Below are 18,701 nucleotides of genomic sequence, written 5' to 3' on the forward strand. Positions count from 1 at the left end.
AGCTGTGAAACAAGAGAGGAGCCTGCCTGTGAACCAGATGGGATGGAGTCTAGTGTCCCTTTGAAGCAGCAGGACCCCTGCCAGAGTAGCTGTCAGTGCCCTGTGTGCCACATAAAGGGAAGGCAGGGAAGGGAAGCGGAAACAGCCTAGATATACTTGGGCTGGCTGCTGCTTCTGCTCTTGCGAATAACCTCATAGGAAGTTTCTTTTAGGCTTCAGGGTGGAAATGAAATTCTCAGCTTCATCAGAATCACAGCTTTGTCTGGAAAATTACTGTCTTTCCCTAGGGACTTGTCCTGCCTCCCTTGCCCATGGTCAGGGGTAGGGTGAGGTACCTCTTACCTCTCAAACTAAGGGTTGGTCATGAGATATACAGCACTGTCACCTCATGTAAGGAGGACTTTGTCTTCCTGTTTAAAGGACAGCTTCTGTTAATGGAAACCAGAATTTTACTAATCCAGAAAACACATGAGTAAACATTTTGAGAGAATTCACCTCTTTATTGAAAACACAAGTGCTGAAGGGATATGGCTGAAACAACAGGTTGTTGGTGGGGGGCAGGGGGAGAATGGAGGGGGCAGAGCCTCTGCATCTGGCTCCCAGGCAAGGGTTAAACTCGAGGCCCCTGCACAATCTTCTGGGAAAGGTGATCTGCTTATCAGGAGGAAGAGCACCTCTGAGCCTTTATGCATTATGGTATTTCCTATACTGTGCTCTCTTCTTTTTAAACCAATTCTACAACAGGAGAAAAAGAAATCGGCTTACTCTATAGTAAATAATTAGAGGAGAAAGCTGAAAAAAAAAACACTCCCTTTTCAGTCAGAAGTTCCTTTTCCCTTACTGCTGGAATTTGGGGAGGGGCTGATGGTGTGAAACCTGGGACTGTATCTCCAGCAGTATAAAACGGTCCCTAGGAAAATGTTCAAAAGCCACATACCCATTTCCCGTCTTTAGCGTCGAGCACACTGGAAGACATTAGCAGCAGCATCTTCAGGCAGATGCAGCAGCATACACAGGGAATTATAATGCTGGGTGCCTTTATCTGTGTGGCTTCACCAGGCACTTCAAAACAGCAGGAGGACCAGGCGTTTGGACTCTATGTTCCCCCTTCCCACCAGTCTCTGTTTAACCATGCAGCGTCAGGAGTGCTGGACTCTGCCTGGAAGCACTCAAACTGTCCTTTTAAGGACTGGATTTGTATTTAATTTTTATTTTATGTAAACGAGCACACTGCGGCTGGTGAGCCATCCTGAGATTGCTCGGAATTGAACTTAGGACCTCTGCTCGCTCTGGCCCAAAGATTTATTTATTATTATATGTAAGTGCACTGTAGCTGTCTTCAGACAGCACCAGAAGAGGGTGGCAGATCGCATTACAAGATGGTTGTGAGCCACCATGTGGTTTCTGGGATTTGAACTCAGGACCTTTGGAAGAGCAGTCAGTGTTCTTAACTGCTGAACCATCTCTCCAGTCCTGTATTTAATTTTTAGTATTTGAAAAAATTTAGTCATGGAGCCCCTGGCTATACTAATTTCAATGGTTTATATATTACAACACCAGTGGGATGTCTCCACAGAGACAATCTCCTTAAAGGATACCCATGTTAAAAAAAGTTGTACAAGATATTTACTTATTTATATATCTCATTTATCTATATGTAATTGATAGAACTATGCACACATGTAACACATATGTACTCTTGTAATTTAGAAACATATACTTTTTCCATTGTCTAAGTGTGTGTGTGTATGCATTTAGGGATCGAGAGTAGCTTTGTTCCTTTAGGAAGTTGTGTTCCACCTTGAAATGAGTCATTTCTGTATGGAAGGCTACTTTATTCCCCCCTTTCCTTTATCTACAAAGTTTTAAAGTCAAGTTGACAGGGCTAGAGAGATTCCTCAGTAGGAAAGAACACCTGCTGCTCACGCAAAGGTGTTTGCTTCCAGGTACCCATAGAGACTCACAACTACCTATAATTCTAGCTCAAGATGATGAAATGTTCTCTTCTGGTCTCCAACACCCACAGATATATTAGATACATGGACATACATACATATAAACAAAAAAATCAAACCTTTAAAAGGGCAATTTAAGGGCTGGAGAGAGATGGTTCAACAGTTAAAAGTACTGGTCTGTTTTAGAGAGGACCTGGGTTTGATTCCCAGCACCCATGTGATGGCTCATAGCTCATGGAGCTCCAGTTCCATGCGATCTGACTTCCTATGAAGCACGTGGTTCACAGACGTAAACACAGGCAAAACAGCCACGGACATAAAATATAACAACAACAATGACAATAATTTTTAAAAGGTAGTTTTGAAATAGTGTGAGGTCAAAACAAACAAGCAAACAAACAAAGAAGCCAAGACAAGAACAACAAAAAATCCAGCAACTTCCTGGATAGAACAAAGCCATCCTAGACCTGAAGCAAGTTCTCCAGCGGCAGCTCGATCGAGTTGTCTTGTATTTACTCACATGCACTTTGGCTTCACACACACCCAGATACGCTGCCAGCCGTTTTCTGAGGGGAAAAATGGCAAAGGTTCAGCTTTTGATGTCACAGATGAATAAATTATTTATAGGATACTTCACATTTGTTGTTGTTGTTGTTGTTGTTGTTTTTTTAATGTTTGTACTATCTTTCTACTTTCTGTAACATTCACCTTGCAGATTTTGAGGCTTAAAAACATTCTACCAGTGATTGTATTTTATCAACCATTAACAGGCATGTCCCTAATAAGTAACTTGAAAAACAGTATATAGACAGAAAAAAAGGGAGGCTTCTAAGACCGGGTGTGCAGATGAAGGAATTTGTCGAAAACAAAAACAAAACCCAAACCAAAACCAACCAATCAACCAACCAAACAAACAAAAAACCAAAACCACCACCACCAACAACAAAAACCCCAACAAATTCTCACAAGAAAAACTTGCGTGAGGTTCTTTGTCGGGACAGAAAGATAAAATCAAATAAAAGAAGAGAGATTAATGGAAAGCATCCAAGGATTTCTGATATTCATTCAGTTACCCTACGGGTGTATCAAACCTCTAAGTGAGGGAGGGATATGTTACATTTACTTTATTTATTTGCTGGACCTGGGTCAGGCTGGACCTGGGTCAGGGTGCACCTGTGGAGGTCAGAGGACAGCTAATGGACAGTAGTTCTCTTCTGTAGTGTGTATGCTAGTGAATTTGAGCTCTTAGGCTTCATGGCAAGTGCTTCTATACACAAAGAAAACCCAGGAGAAAAATCAACACAGGAAAGGTAGACTATGTCTGAAATTTTTGCATAAACGGACTGACCCAGCCTGGAACTCATTATGTAACTGAGGACAATCCTGCATTTCTGATATGTCTGCCTTTACATCCCTGTTATTGAGGTTACAGACAATTTTTTTCTCTTTTTTGAGACAGTGCACTACTTTGTAGCCCAGGCTAGCCTGGAACTCGCCACTGTAGTCTCATTGGCCCATCCTATGTCTCATTTATAGGCAGAAATCCCATGTTCAATCCTGCATCTTCTTTTATGGAGAATATTTTTTGGAGGGGCAGAAATTTGAAAGGAATGCCAAAAGATAGTAATTGAGAGAACTGTGCCAATTACTATAATTGTGCAATTTAAGAAATACGTGATGCCCCGACCTACCAAAATTTTGGTTTTTAAAATACACGTCTATTTCATGTGTGTGAATGTTTTGCCTGAATGTAAGTGTGTGTCTCATAGTCCTGCCTTGTGTGGTAATGTGCAAGTAAGTCAGAAGAGAGATTAGGTGCTCTGGAACAGGAGTTACAGATGGGTGTGAGGTGGCAGGTGGGTGCTGGGAAGTGAGCCTGGATCCTCTGCAAGAGCAGTCAGTGCTCTTAACTGCTGAGCCAGTCCTAGATGTATGAAAATTTTAAACGAAGGCACAATGTCACCCCATCCTATCCCAAGCACACCTCATGCTTCTCACATCTGTTTTTTTTTAAACCAAGACCTTATATATCAACAAACCCTGCCAAGTTTCATACAATTAAATATTATCTGAAAATTTCTTTGCTCCCACTTTTTCTAGGGCTCCCATCCCTCACCCCACAACCCTAGCGCTGGAGGATGGGGTCGGACAGCCTGGATTTTGTAAGTGGTTTTCATTTCAACAAGGCAAGAGAGAGGCCAAGTGGATAACTCAGCAAGCAAAAAAGGACTCGCTGGCAAACCTTGGGGCCCAAGTTCTATCTACCCTGGGAGCCACATGGTATAGAGAGGACTTATTCCCCTAGTTTTCCTCATATGTCAGTACATACGATATGGCAAACACACTACCGAATAAATGAATCAAAATAAAAGATAATAAAAAAATTTAAATGGAGCAACAGGGACACCGGGAGAAAAATACGTCAACACTTCTGGATCACAAGCGCTCAGCCAACAGGACATCAAGCCCGGCTCCCTGCTCACCTGAGTCCTGCACAGAGGTAGTGAGTTCGCTGGAAAACAAGCTCCAGTTCCCGTAGCTGCCAGTGGGCGAACCTGTTGCTGGTGCCACTTTTGCCCTTCAGCCGTGGCACAGGCTGCACACCCCAGGTGCCTCTTAGACAGCGGAAACCCGGCTGCTGAAGCTGGTGCACATTCTCCCAGACATGGCGACGGGCGCCAAGGCCTTCTTGGTTCCAGTGAAGCATGAAGCCTGCATCTCCAGCAGCGGCCCCAGCTTCTTCTGCTCCTTCTCCTTCCACTGCCACCTCTGCCGCCGCCGCCGCCGCCGCCGCCGCCGCCCCTCCCGGCCCAGGCTGGCCTCGTCCACTGTCGCCCTCACGTCGTCGTCCGTCTCCGGCCGGCAAGGCCATCAGCGCCCTCGCACCTGGCAGCGGGAACCGGAAACCCAGGCGTCAGGGCCCAGGCTGCTGCGGAGGGGCCGGCAGCCATGGCGAAGGCCGTGGCGCACAGCGCCCGCCCGTCCAGTCGTCCTCCCCGCGTGGACGTGGGCCACCCCCCGTCCCCAGAGCGCACTCACCGTTGTTCACACTGCCCTCATCCTCCTCAGGTCCCACCTGAAACTGGGGATTGATCTTTTGACGGGCCATGTCCGTGAAGCCTTCGAAGCCGCGGCTTGCTGTCCCTCGTGTCTCTGCAGAGTGTGAACTGGAGCCCCCTAGCGTTCCGGGAGCGGGCGTCTCCGCCAGCAGGGGCTCTCTTCCGGTGGGGACCGCATTACAGGGCAGCACACGGTCCAATCATGGGCGCACAGGCCCGGCTTCCGGTTGCCCTCCTGTTGCTATGGGCCGGAATGCCGAGGCGGGAACCGAGGGCAGATTAGAGCTGCCTTGTGTTGGAAGGGAGGGCGTGGCCCCTGGGGAAGCAGGGTGGAGAAGGGGGTCCGCTACACCTCACCTACGTCCTCCCGCCTTGTTCACTTATCTTCCTAGGGAAGGGATGGCGGGTCCCCGAGGGAACCCAGTTGCGGGCAAATGATCCCACAAATGATCCCCCAGTAGCTCTGGAGGCCCTGCCCACTTGTGGGGATAATAATACCTCCTGGTCTAGTTCTCCATACTGGGTCCCCGGCACTTGGCACGGTTCCCCATGCTGGGTCTCGCGGCCCTTGGCACGGTTCTCCATACTGGGTCCCCCACCCTTGGCACAGTTCTCCATGCTGGGTCCCCAGTCCTTGGCACAGTTCTCCATACTGGGTGCCCCGACCCTTGGCACAGTTCTCCATACTGGGTCCCCCAGCCCTTGGCACGGCTCTCCATGCTGGGTCCCCGGCCCTTGGCACGGTTCTCCATGCTGGGTCCCCGGCCCTTGGCACGGTTCCCCATGCTGGGTCACCGGCCCTTGACACGGTTCCCCATGCTGGGTCTCGCGGCCCTTGGCACGGTTCCCCATGCTGGGTCCCCGGCCCTTGGCACGGTTCCCCATGCTGGGTCCCCGGCCCTTGGCACGGTTCTCCATGCTGGGTCCCCGGCCCTTGGCACGGTTCTCCATGCTGGGTCCCCGGCCCTTGGCACGGTTCTCCATGCTGGGTCCCCGGCCCTTGGCACGGTTCTCCATGGCACAGTTCTCCATGCTGGGTCCCCAGCCCTTGGAACGGTTCTCCATGCTGGGTCCCCGGCCCTTGGCACAGTTCTCCATGCTGGGTCCCCGGCCCTTGGCACGGTTCTCCATACTGGGTCCCCGGCCCTTGGCACGGTTCTCCATGCTGGGTCCCCGGCCCTTGGCACGGTTCTCCATGCTGGGTCTCGCGGCCCTTGGCACGGTTCTCCATGCTGGGTCTCGCGGCCCTTGGCACGGTTCTCCATGCTGGGTCTCGCGGCCCTTGGCACGGTTCTCCATGCTGGGTCTCACGGCCCTTGGCACGGTTCTCCATGCTGGGTCTCGCGGCCCTTGGCACGGTTCTCCATGCTGGGTCTCGCGGCCCTTGGCACGGTTCTCCATGCTGGGTCCCCGGCCCTTGGCACGGTTCTCCATGCTGGGTCCCCGGCCCTTGGCACGGTTCCCCATGCTGGGTCCCCGGCCCTTGGCACGGTTCCCCATGCTGGCTCCCCGGCCCTTGGCACGGTTCCCCATGCTGGGTCCCCGGCCCTTGGCACGGTTCCCCATGCTGGGTCCCCGGCCCTTGGCACGGTTCCCCATGCTGGGTCCCCGGCCCTTGGCACGGTTCCCCATGCTGGGTCCCCGGCCCTTGGCACGGTTCCCCATGCTGGGTCCCCGGCCCTTGGCACGGTTCCCCATGCTGGGTCCCCGGCCCTTGGCACGGTTCTCCATGGTGGGTCCCCGGCCCTTGGCACGGTTCTCCATGCTGGGTCCCCGGCCCTTGGCACGGTTCTCCATGCTGGGTCCCCGGCCCTTGGCACGGTTCTCCATGGCACAGTTCTCCATGCTGGGTCCCCGGCCCTTGGAACGGTTCTCCATGCTGGGTCCCCGGCCCTTGGCATGGTTCTCCATGCTGGGTCCCCCGGCCCTTGGCACGGTTCTCCATGCTGGGTCCCCGGCCCTTGGCACGGCTCTCCATGCTGGGTCCCCGGCCCTTGGCACGGTTTTCCATGCTGGGTCCCCGGCCCTTGGCACGGTTCTCCATGCTGGGTCCCCCGGCCCTTGGCACGGTTCTCCATGCTGGGTCCCCCGGCCCTTGGCACGGTTCTCCATGCTGGGTCCCCGGCCCTTGGCACGGTTCTCCATGCTGGGTCCCCGGCCCTTGGCACGGTTCTCCATGCTGGGTCCCCCGGCCCTTGGCACGGTTCCCCATGCTGGGTCCCCCGGCCCTTGGCACGGTTCTCCATGCTGGGTTCCCGGCCCTTGGCACGGTTCTCCATGCTGGGTCCCCGGCCCTTGGTACGGTTCTCCATGCTGGGTCCCCCGGCCCTTGGCACGGTTCTCCATGCTGGGTCCCCCGGCCCTTGGCACGGTTCTCCATGCTGGGTTCCCGGCCCTTGGCACGGTTCTCCATGCTGGGTCCCCGGCCCTTGGTACGGTTCTCCATGCTGGGTCCCCGGCCCTTGGCACGGTTCTCCATGGCACAGTTCTCCATGCTGGGTCCCCAGCCCTTGGAACGGTTCTCCATGCTGGGTCCCCGGCCCTTGGCACAGTTCTCCATGCTGGGTCCCCGGCCCTTGGCACGGTTCTCCATGCTGGGTCCCCGGCCCTTGGCACGGTTCTCCATGCTGGGTCCCCGGCCCTTGGCACGGTTCTCCATGCTGGGTCTCGCGGCCCTTGGCACGGTTCTCCATGCTGGGTCTCGTGGCCCTTGGCACGGTTCTCCATGCTGGGTCTCGCGGCCCTTGGCACGGTTCTCCATGCTGGGTCTCGCGGCCCTTGGCACGGTTCTCCATGCTGGGTCTCGCGGCCCTTGGTACGGTTCTCCATGCTGGGTCCCCGGCCCTTGGCACGGTTCTCCATGCTGGGTCCCCCGGCCCTTGGCACGGTTCTCCATGCTGGGTCCCCCGGCCCTTGGCACGGTTCTCCATGCTGGGTCCCCGGCCCTTGGCACGGTTCTCCATGCTGGGTCCCCCGGCCCTTGGCACGGTTCTCCATGCTGGGTCCCCGGCCCTTGGCACGGTTCTCCATGCTGGGTCCCCCGGCCCTTGGCACGGTTCTCCATGCTGGGTCCCCCGGCCCTTGGCACGGTTCTCCATGCTGGGTCCCCCGGCCCTTGGCACGGTTCTCCATGCTGGGTCCCCCGGCCCTTGGCACGGTTCTCCATGCTGGGTCCCCCGGCCCTTGGCACGGTTCTCCATGCTGGGTCCCCCGGCCCTTGGCACGGTTCTCCATGCTGGGTCCCCCGGCCCTTGGCACGGTTCTCCATGCTGGGTCCCCGGCCCTTGGCACGGTTCTCCATGCTGGGTCCCCGGCCCTTGGCACGGTTCTCCATGCTGGGTCCCCCGGCCCTTGGCACGGTTCTCCATGCTGGGTCCCCCGGCCCTTGGCACGGTTCTCCATGCTGGGTCCCCCGGCCCTTGGCACGGTTCTCCATGCTGGGTCCCCGGCCCTTGGCACGGTTCTCCATGCTGGGTCCCCCGGCCCTTGGCACGGTTCTCCATGCTGGGTCCCCCGGCCCTTGGCACGGTTCTCCATGCTGGGTCCCCCGGCCCTTGGCACGGTTCTCCATGCTGGGTCCCCCGGCCCTTGGCACGGTTCTCCATGCTGGGTCCCCGGCCCTTGGCACGGTTCTCCATACTGGGTCCCCGGTCCTTGGCACGGTTCTCCATGCTGGGTCCCCGGCCCTTGGCACGGTTCTCCATGCTGGGTCCCCGGCCCTTGGCACAGACCCTGGTCCTTGGCACAGACCCTGGTCCTTAGCACAGACCTGATATATTAAGCCGCTGAGGTGTCTATCCGGGACGATGTTCCTTTGGGCGTTCACAGACACACGTAGTGTATGGTGCTTCCATGCCCTGTGGTTACCTGAGCGTGGGCACGATTGTGTGGCCGCTGGCTCAGAGGACTCACCTTCACCAAGGCTACTGGGCGCGAAATGGAGGGGCGAAGGGGCAGGGAGGGACTCCGGAATTTTTAGTAGTACTTATAAGCTTTGTTAGGTGCGTGCAAGGGCACAAAGAAACACAGACAGACAGACAGACAGACAGGCATGCATCAATGCACCCACGCAGGCACACATGCAGGGATGCAAGCACACAGGCACGCATGCACTGAAAGGACAAAGTGTCAAGAGCAGGCTTTGATGCCTTGGTCTCCATCCCAGAACTGTCAGTCAAGCAGGCCCTTCACTGGCCACTGGACTGTGGCTACTCTGATCCCAAGGTAGCCACCTTTTCCCAACAGGTTCTCCAAAAATAGAAAGGGGCCCTAAGATACTATTATTGGGTCCAGGCGGTTCCTCGTTTGGGGTTGGAATATTCTGGAACCCTGGTGCTGGAGGTCTCCAAGGATAAGACTTACCTCACAGTTGAGATAACTACCTTATCACTAAATTGGAAATTTCGTTGTTTCCTGATATTTATTTATTTATTTATTTATCTATTTAGCTATATATATGTAACCTTTTGGCTAGGTGTCTGGGGCCCAAGAATATTTTTTTTTTTGTCTTTTGGGCTATAATTATGGAGACCCTCATTTCTGGGTGTAGGATGTAGCATATTTTACCAATTTTGTGTAGCATCCATAAAAATCTGGATTAGAGACCCCCAAATGTAGTGCTTGTATTGTAATGCTAAATAGTGGCCCCTGAGACCTGGTGCTCCCAGGAATGAGAATCTGCAGGCACAATGTGATCTTGCTGCCTAATTTAAAACAATTGGCTAAATAAAGACACAGACTATAGCTGGGCACAAGAGACACAGGCAGGGTTTGGGGTTCTCTGGCCTGGGGGTCTGAGGAGACCATGAGGAGAGAAAGGAAGATGGAGAGAAGATCCCATCGGTAATTGGAGTTAAGAGCAACCCAGACAATACATGGCAAATCATATAATGGGGTTATTGGCATGGAAATAGACATAATAGTACAGAGGCTTGTATCTGCCAGTTATCTAGATACCTGCCTAGCTCTAGTGCTGATTAAGGCTTATTACAAATATAAAGGTCGTGTGTGTCTTTTATTTGGGAACTGAATACTCAGAGGTAGGGTAGAAATCCCAGATTGACATTAAATATTTTCTAACAATGTACTGGCACCTCAGCATCTGGCAAGAACTCACTTTTAACAGAATTGATTTCAGATTCCCAAATAAAAAACACACTCCCACTGTCCCTTTAAGATTATGAAGAGTGGGAAAATTTTTTCTTAGAAACATTGGATTTCCCCCAAGTCACACAAAAAGCCACAAGAAGTTCCAGACAAGGGCTACAACACATGCTGATTTGGCGTGCATAATTCCAGGGTTCATAACATGAGCTAAAACACAGGTGCACACACCGAACTGAATGGCTTGCCAGGCAACAGAGCCCTTAAGCTTCAACTGCAGGCCTAAATGCCAGCCAGCCCAGGCTCTTCCTGGGTGCTGCGTGGCACTGCTGCTGTAGCACAGCTCTGAGCTGAGGACGAACGTCAGCTTCATTGTGCAGGCACAACACAGCTTCTGAACTAAAAACTAACAGGCACAGGAGACAGATGTCTTAATTCTGGACTATCCTGGCTTACACAATGGAGTCAAGGCAGGACCCTCTGCTGATGGATGCAGCCACGAACAAACAATCATCTGAGATTCAAAATGACATATTTTCCCTTAAAATTACTATACAGATTTTTTGCTTAATAATCATTATGAGGGTCCTTAGCATTTTAAAAAATAAATATCCATCAATCTTAGATTTATATAAAGAGAGAGAATATGAGAATATTTAGAAAATGTTTATAATTTCTAATTTCAAATTTAAGAGTGATGCTTTTCTGTTGCCAAAAAACATTTTGCCCTAGGAAAGGTATATTCTCCTAGCCAATGTGGGCACCCAGAGTTGGGATTGGGACAAAATTGTTTTTTCCCAACAGAAAAACAAAGCCATGCTCATGAGAGCTAACATGGGGTAGAGTTTCACACTACTCTGAGCAGCCATCCTGTCTTCTTGGAATGTGGGACTCCCACAGGAGTACTAATGTCAGCTCATGAGAGCTAACTTGAAAGGGAATTTGAATAAAGTTGAATACAGAAGGATATTAATTTGATTTATATAAAGAGCAAGGGGATATAGCTATATTTATCCACAGAGATATTAATCTCCAAAGAAGGGAGGAAAAATAAGAATTGATATAAATGCTTTTTAAGTATATATATATATATATATATATATATATATATATATATATATATATATATATATATATATATCCAAGCCTTTAAGCTCAATACTTGAGAGACAAAAGCAAGCACAAGTAGGTTTCTTTTGAGTCTGAGGCCATCCTAATCTACAGAGAAAATTCAGTTCAGCCCAGACATATAGAAACCATTTTAATAAATAATAATACTTGTATTTAATTATTTTAAATTATCAAAGATATTAATCTCCAAAAAGGGATAAAGAAATGAGAATTGATATAAACCTTTTAAGGGGAAATAAGTAAATAAATAAATCCAGGCCTTTGACCTTAATACTTCGGGGACAAAGCCGGGGACAGATAGGTTTCCTGTAAGTTTGAGTCCAGCCTAATCTACAGAATAGATCCAAGTCACTGTTGGCTACACAGAAAACCTCCTGTCCAAATAAATAATAAAAATTGTTTTAAACTGTTTTGTTTTGAACGGTTTTAATTCATCAAAATGAAGATTATGAGTTCTAAGATGGTATTGCTGTTACAAACACTCTATGAGAGAGGTCAAAACAGAGCAGACCTAAATAAAAAAGATGATGCTAAATTAAATCAATCTATACTTTTGATGACTTCAAGTTGATAAACCAAGCACAAGCTATTTTGGGAGAGAGTCTATGTGTTAACCGAAAAGAAGAAATGGCTTTGGACTCCTTCCAAAATAATAAGGATCAGATTTGATAAAGGAAGACCCCCTGAAGATTTTGGTTGCAGACAGTAAGAAAGAAATCAAGAAGACCAAATAGGATAGGTAACATAATTTGCTGATCCCTCTACATGGGAACATCCCAGAAACTGACTGAGACATAAAAATGTCTCTAGCTAGAACTCCAGCTATACATAACAGATATTGTTGGCTACAGAGTCCTCAAGATTCATCATGCCATACACTTTCATATGACATGGATGAAGATTTATATTACAACTTGGTTTGGTGGTCAAACTAATAAAGAACAACAGTTGTCTTTCACCTGCTCAAACAAGCAGCAAAAATTCATCTTTAACTGATCTATGCTCATTTCATATTCCATACATCATATAGGATTCACCCTCAGGGATGCTGAAATGCTGAGACCTACTATTCCAGGTCCCTAATCAATCCTGCCTCAAACTGATGCTGTTTCCAGAAACTTGCTTCTAGAACAACTTCAAAAAGAATTACTGACCTCATATGACCTTGGTCCATCCAGCCTTTCAGATTGTACCAGTCAGGACTTGAATTAAGCCTGGTACTTTCTCAGCACATAGACAACAAATAATGCCATCTATCTTTCTTTTGACTTAACAAAATTTTCCAATTTCCTTTTGGGCCCCCAAAATGATGTGCTTACAGATGGGAGTCTAGCATGGCTTCCAATCAAGAGGCTCTGCCAGCAGCTGACTGAGACAGAAGCAGATATTACACCCAACCATTGGACTGAAGTTGGGGATCCCTAGGGTTGAATTATGTGAAGGATTGAGGAACCTGGAGGGGAGAGCGACCCCATAGAAAGACCAGCAGTCTCAACTAACCCAGACCACAAGGAGCTCCCAGAGACTGAGCCACCCAGCAGAAGCATACATGGGCCAGGCTGAGTGCCCTGGCACAAATATAGCAGAAGTCTGCCTGGTCTGGCCTTAGTGGGAGAAGATACACTTAATCCTTGAGGGACTTGAGGCCTGAGGAAAGGGGGAGGTCTGGTGGGGGGGGGGCAAAAGCACCTTCTCAGAAGCAAGGAGAGGAGGAATGGGATGAGGAACCGTGCCAGGGGGCGAGAGAGGAGTCAATGATGGGAATGGAAATAAACAATAAAATTTTAAAAATGATCTTTTGACTGTGAGACAGATCTGCTCCCGACAGTACCCCCGTTCCACTTCAAAGAACACAACGAGCACCAATATCCTCCAAATGGTGTTGCTTCTATTATGGTAAGCTAGCCACCAGGCAATACATATTCTAACTTCATCTACAGACAGAATGCTGCACAAAACAACAAATAGACTCTAGATAGTTGACTGTTAAGCTTTGCCAAGACAGGGTAAGCTAGTCCTTTATAATTCCTGCTTCACATAAGGTCTGGCAGATATTCTGGGACAGAAGGCTGAAGATAGTACTCCAATGTTATAAAGAATATTAGGAACTGTGCAGGTAGTCAATAATTTTTGGAAGTTGTGTTCATGTACTTCCTACATATTCAAATAATATTTTTTCTCAGGACTCTGATGGGGTTGAAGACTAGATAGTTATAGTCTCACAATTAAACTTAAGTTGTTAGCATTTAAGAAGATGTTCTAGATTTAAAAAGATGTTTTAGGATGGTAATACACATTAAAATAAAAAATGGTTTAGATGCAAAATTCTAAATTCATTAAGATTGGATAGATGAGAAAATGATTTATCTAAGTTGCCAAATATAGATGGGCTGGGCATCATAAATGTATATCATAACTTATAATTGTATTCAGTTTATATCTGAGAAAGAGCCTTTTTATTTGGACAAAAGTGTGAAATGTAGTAGGTTGTTCTGATGCTGCTTGTATTGTAATGCTAAATAGTGGCCCCCAAGGCCTGGTGCTCCCAGGAATGAGAATCTGCAGGTACAATGTGATCTTGCTGCCCAATTTAAAACAATTGGCTAAATAAAGACACTGACAGACAATAGCTGGGCACAAGAGACACGGGCAGGGTTTGGGGTTCTCTGGCTGGGGGTCTGAGGAGACCATGAGGAGAGAAAGGCAGATGGAGAGAGGCAAAGATTCTATTGGGTAAGACTCTTAAAATAATAGCCACAAGGGTTGGGTAACTGGAGTTAAGTGCAACCCAGACAATACATGGCAAATCATATAGTGGGGTTATTGGCATGGAAATAGACATAATAGTACAGAGGCTTGTATCTGCCAGTTATCTAGATACCTGCCTAGCTCTAGTGTTGATTAAGGTTTATTACAAATATAAAGGTCGTGTGTGTCTTTTATTTGGGAACTGAATACTCAGAGGTAGGGTAGAAGTCCCAGATTGACATTAAATATTTTTCTAACAATGTACTGGCATTTCAGCATCTGGCAAGAACTCACTTTTAACAGAATTGATTTCAGATTCCCAAATAAAAAACACTTAGGAAGAAGAGACATTAAAAACCTGTACTGCTTTCTGTCATGTTTACAAACAGGTTTCTGGTTATGGAAGGGATTTTGTGGGTAGGGTGCTATTTATTTCTTTATAGAAGAACTGGAATACTTGGTATGACATGACTTTGTAGGTGACAGGAACCCCTTTGAAATATAACATTGTCCCTGATCCTGTGTCATTCAAAGTATCTATCTATCTATCTATCTATCTATCTATCTATCTATCTATCTATCTTACCATGGGGTCCTTCAAGTTGCGAATAATGAAATAGCCAGTTTTATATGCCCCCAATTAACAGTTCTGTTGTGGCAGTTCCCTTTGGAAGGACTACCACTTAGTTTGCTTTCTGCCAAGAGGTCCAAATAGCAGATGTTCAGGTAGGATGGCACGTTTTAGAAGAGGGGGATCACAGCCAAAGCTCCATTTAATCTGTTTTCTTATTCCCAGGATGTCCCAACCCGCAGGACAGTCAACAGGGTTCCTTTAGCCACCTAGAAGAAAGGCGATGGGGCAACAAGACAAGAGAGAGAGGCCGGACAGCCTGTCTAGTTCCGATCAAGCTGTCAAACTTTAATTTTCACACAAGTCAATATAAAGGGAAGCATACAAGGTTTGGGAGGGGTAAAGGGGGAACAATCTCAGGGGGTTGACATCATTTCTATGAATCAGTTTCTCATAATTTCTGGTAAAGCTAGTTATTGCTGTTGGAATTCTGGCATGATAAAGGACTTCATGAGGTGGTGAAGTGGAAAGGGGTTGCTATAGTAACCTATCTACAGATGAACTTCAAAAGGAGGGGGTTTTAAGATTTACGTAGGAATAGTTCCTGGCATGGAGATCTAAGTGAGAATGACTCCTGGTATCGAGGTCTCCTGGCATTGAGAGCCAGGTGGGGATGGCTCCTGGTATGGAGAGTTCTTGGCATTGAATTCTAAGTGAGGATGGCTCCTGGCACCAGGATAGCTCACTGCATAATTCAACACAAGGTTTTTGGACTTCAATTATGATGTTTATGAGTCAAAACATATTGACATTGACTGTTTTAAATTGTTGATCTTTATCTTTTAGCTCATCCAACCTCTTCCTGTATGGTTATTTTTTTTAAATTATGTTTATTGAAGCTGGAGAAATGGATCTGTGGTTAAGAGCATTGGTTGCTCATCTAGAGGATCTGGGTTTAATTTCCAACACCTACTTGGAGGCTTGGAACGATAGTAACTCCAATTTCTGTCCTTCTCTGCTCTCTAATAGGCACTGAATGCATGTGGTGAATGCATGTGCAGACAAATACCCAAACACATAGATTAAAAAAAACATTAAAAATGTATATAGGTGTTGTGGTGGTTTGAATAAGAATGGCTCCTATAGGTTCATGTATTTGCCAGCTCCAGTTGGTGAGCTGCTTGGGAAGGGTTTGGAAGTAAGTATGGCCTTGTTGGAGGAATTGTGTCACTGAGGATGAGCCTTGAGTGGCTTTGCAGTTTCAAAAGCCCATACCAGGCTCAGTGTGTTGCTCTCTGTCTGTTGCTTATGGATTGGGATGTAAAGTTCTCAGCTACTGCTTCAGTGCCATGCTTGTATGCTTCCCATCATGATGATGGACTAACCCCTGAAACGGTAAGCAAGCTCCAAATTAAATACTTTCTTTTTGCTAGAGCTGCCTTGGTCAGTGTCTTTTCACAGCAACAGAACAGTAACTGAGGCATGCATGTTTTTCTGGTGTTGGTCGAAGCCAGAAGAGGGCACCAGATCCTTTGGAATCAGACAGATGTTTGTGAGCCATAATTTGGGTGATAGAAATCAAAACTGGATCATTTGGAAGAGAAGCCAGCATTCTTAACTGCTGAGGCATCTCACCAGCTCATGGAACATAGGTAGATTTTGATATGTGGATACAATAAACCTGATCAAGTTATATGAATACATTGGTCACCACTAGAGGAGGTCCTTGAACCACAAAAAGGTACCAGATTAGAGGCAGTGGACAGAGACTATACATCTTATATCAAAGAGACGAAACTGTACTAACAGAAATGCCGGGAGCCATACTGACCTTACTTTATGTTTAGAGTTCATTTTAAAGATAGGCTTGGGTTTTGACTTCTCCTCAGCAACAGATCTTGGAGAGATCGGGTGGTCAATGGTCACTGTGCCCTCCCAGAAGAGGAAAACATCTTACAGCTTCCAGAGATTCACCTTTAGCAGATTGCCTGGGATACATGGAAAATTCCATTTGCTTTACTTTTTCCCTGTCTGTTTAAGTTCCCTGAGAAAATACAGTTTTGAGAGGCCTTGAACAAGTTTGTCCTGGCCTTCTTCATCGTGTCTCCTGTCTCTGTTTTGCTGCCCTTCTCTTCAGGGGTCCCCTGTCGAAAATCCCTGAGGGCCAGGGCACAGAAATCCTTTTCGCCACAAATCCTGTCATCTGGAACTGCTTCAACTAAATGTATAGCAAAAGTTAAGTGGGGATAAGAGCAATAGAAAAAGGCAAAGGGTTGCAGAGCATTACAATGGAACAAAACCAGGTCACTTATTGAACTGTTGACTCATCACTGCCTTAAGGTGCCTCTACACCTGGACTGGTCAGTTTCGGGAGTGACCACCAGCACAGAGCTGTAGGTATCTGGCTTTGTCAGGTCCTCTGGTCTCGTTTAGTCATGTGGTGCTACAGCCCGGCCCCTCCAGATGGTCAGCTTGCATGGTATTGATGTGTCAGGAACACATTCCCAGCCACCAGAAAATGGGTTTACTTTGCTAGGATGGATTTAAGAAACCACCTCTGTATCTTTAGTGCAGCAAGGGTGAATAAAATGACAGTGAGCAGACCTTTTCCGAGGGGTTTCAGGGGCCATGCATTCTATTTTCTTACCATATGCAGTCCCTGGTTTAAAGGAGAGGGCATCTCAGGCCATTATGATGTATAGTAACCAAGACTGAGTAAAGGGCCTGTATTTGCTGTTTTAAAATGATACCTTAAGGCTCTCCATATGCCTAAATATGGATAAAACAGTGGGAGGAGGATATCCATAAAGGATTTAATAAAGGCAGAACCTTGTCTGTTTGTTATGAGTATAAATAATTCTTATATAATGAGGTGAATAGTAACAGTTAATTCTAGTGTAAGTGACTCTTTTGAAACAGTTTTCTTAGTCGTCGTTTCAATGTCTAATTCGTACATTCCATCTTGTTGGAGCAGCTGTACCATTTCAGTCATAATTCCTGCTCTGTTATCTGATCCTTTGGTGGCAGAAATTCCAAAGCAAGGGAAGCTCTCCCTTAAGAGAAGCTGGGCCTCCAAATATCTTTTTGTGCGTGTGTGTGCAGATAGGGAAAGCTTCCACCCAGCTTTTGAAAGATCACACAATGGCTAACAGATTGAAGCCTTAGCCTCAAGGCATTTCAGTGAAGTCCACAATTATATTTCAAAAAGTGTTCTTAACAGTTCCAAAGGAAAACCAGCTGCCCACACTTTAAAAGACATTCTAAACATCCAGAAATGAGGTCAGCCTGGACAAAAGGAGGGTTTCTGGTGGTTAGATAAAAGCTTGCATTCCTTAGGAACTTGTGAAACTGGTTCCCATGTGCCAAAAGGAGTAATTTCACTCATGTCTGGTAGAAGGGACATAGGATCATCCATTTGATGCCTGTAAGCATCAAAGGGTATTTTCATGGGTGACTTCATTTGACATCTTTTCCCCTTAACATCTTTTTATGTATGCATATGTATATATTTTAGGAAGCTTTTATGTAGTGGGGTTTCCTATGACTTTTTAGAAATGTCTTTTGTGTTACTTATCCCTTCCCATTCCCCTCTAACCATTTATACTGGTGCATTTTATTTCCCACTTCACCATAGCTTCTCCTCCCCAACAAGAGACTCTTACTAGTTTTCTGACATCTATGGGTTTTCCAAAGGGAACATACACATTTCAAGATTCAAAGCTAACATCCGTAATGAGAGAAAGCATGCAGCATCTACCTTTCTGCATCTGGAATTTTTCACTCAGAATAATTCTTTTCAACTTTATTCATTTGCCTATGAATTTCAGAATTTCACTTTTCTTTATGGCTGAGTAACATTCCATTGTACCTACATTCATTAGCCATTTGTAAGTCCATAGACAGTTAGCCCATCTCCATCCCCTGGCTATTGTGAGTAGAACAACAGTGAACATGGATGAGCAAGTATTTCCACTGTCAGATATATGTCCCTTGAGTATATGGCAAAGAGTGGCATAGCTGGATCATGTGGTAGATCTATTTCTACCTTCTTTTTTTTTTTTTTTAAAGCAACACTGATTTCAATAGTGGCTGCACTAGTTTGCAAGTGAGTAAATACTCATCTTTCCCCTAACC

General features: G+C 47.4%; 1 protein-coding gene across 1 annotated transcript; it reads right to left on the bottom strand.

The window, feature by feature from the left end:
• Nucleotides 1-684: 684 nt before the first annotated feature.
• On the bottom strand, nt 685-4,827 carry LOC127674654 (rhox homeobox family member 2B-like). Its single transcript, XM_052170322.1, has 3 exons — nt 4,439-4,827; nt 2,476-2,521; nt 685-735 (listed from the first exon to the last, which is right to left on the bottom strand). Exons 1-3 carry the CDS (start codon nt 4,825-4,827, stop codon nt 685-687), a joined length of 486 nt encoding a protein of 161 aa, XP_052026282.1.
• Nucleotides 4,828-18,701: the final 13,874 nt, after the last annotated feature.

Source organism: Apodemus sylvaticus, chromosome X (genome assembly GCF_947179515.1).
Source record: "Apodemus sylvaticus chromosome X, mApoSyl1.1, whole genome shotgun sequence".
NCBI classification, from domain to species: domain Eukaryota; kingdom Metazoa; phylum Chordata; class Mammalia; order Rodentia; family Muridae; genus Apodemus; species Apodemus sylvaticus.

Bases quoted from the DNA above. Each gene is read 5' to 3' on its own strand.
- LOC127674654 (XM_052170322.1), bottom strand. From the start codon at position 4,827: ATGGCCTTGCCGGCCGGAGACGGACGACGACGTGAGGGCGACAGTGGA. The intron at 2,522-4,438 runs GTGAGCAGGGAG...TTTTCCCCTCAG, and splicing joins TACCTCTGTGCAGGACTCAG to AAAACGGCTGGCAGCGTATC. The intron at 736-2,475 runs GTGAGTAAATAC...CTCCTGTTGTAG, and splicing joins TGTGTGAAGCCAAAGTGCAT to AATTGGTTTAAAAAGAAGAG.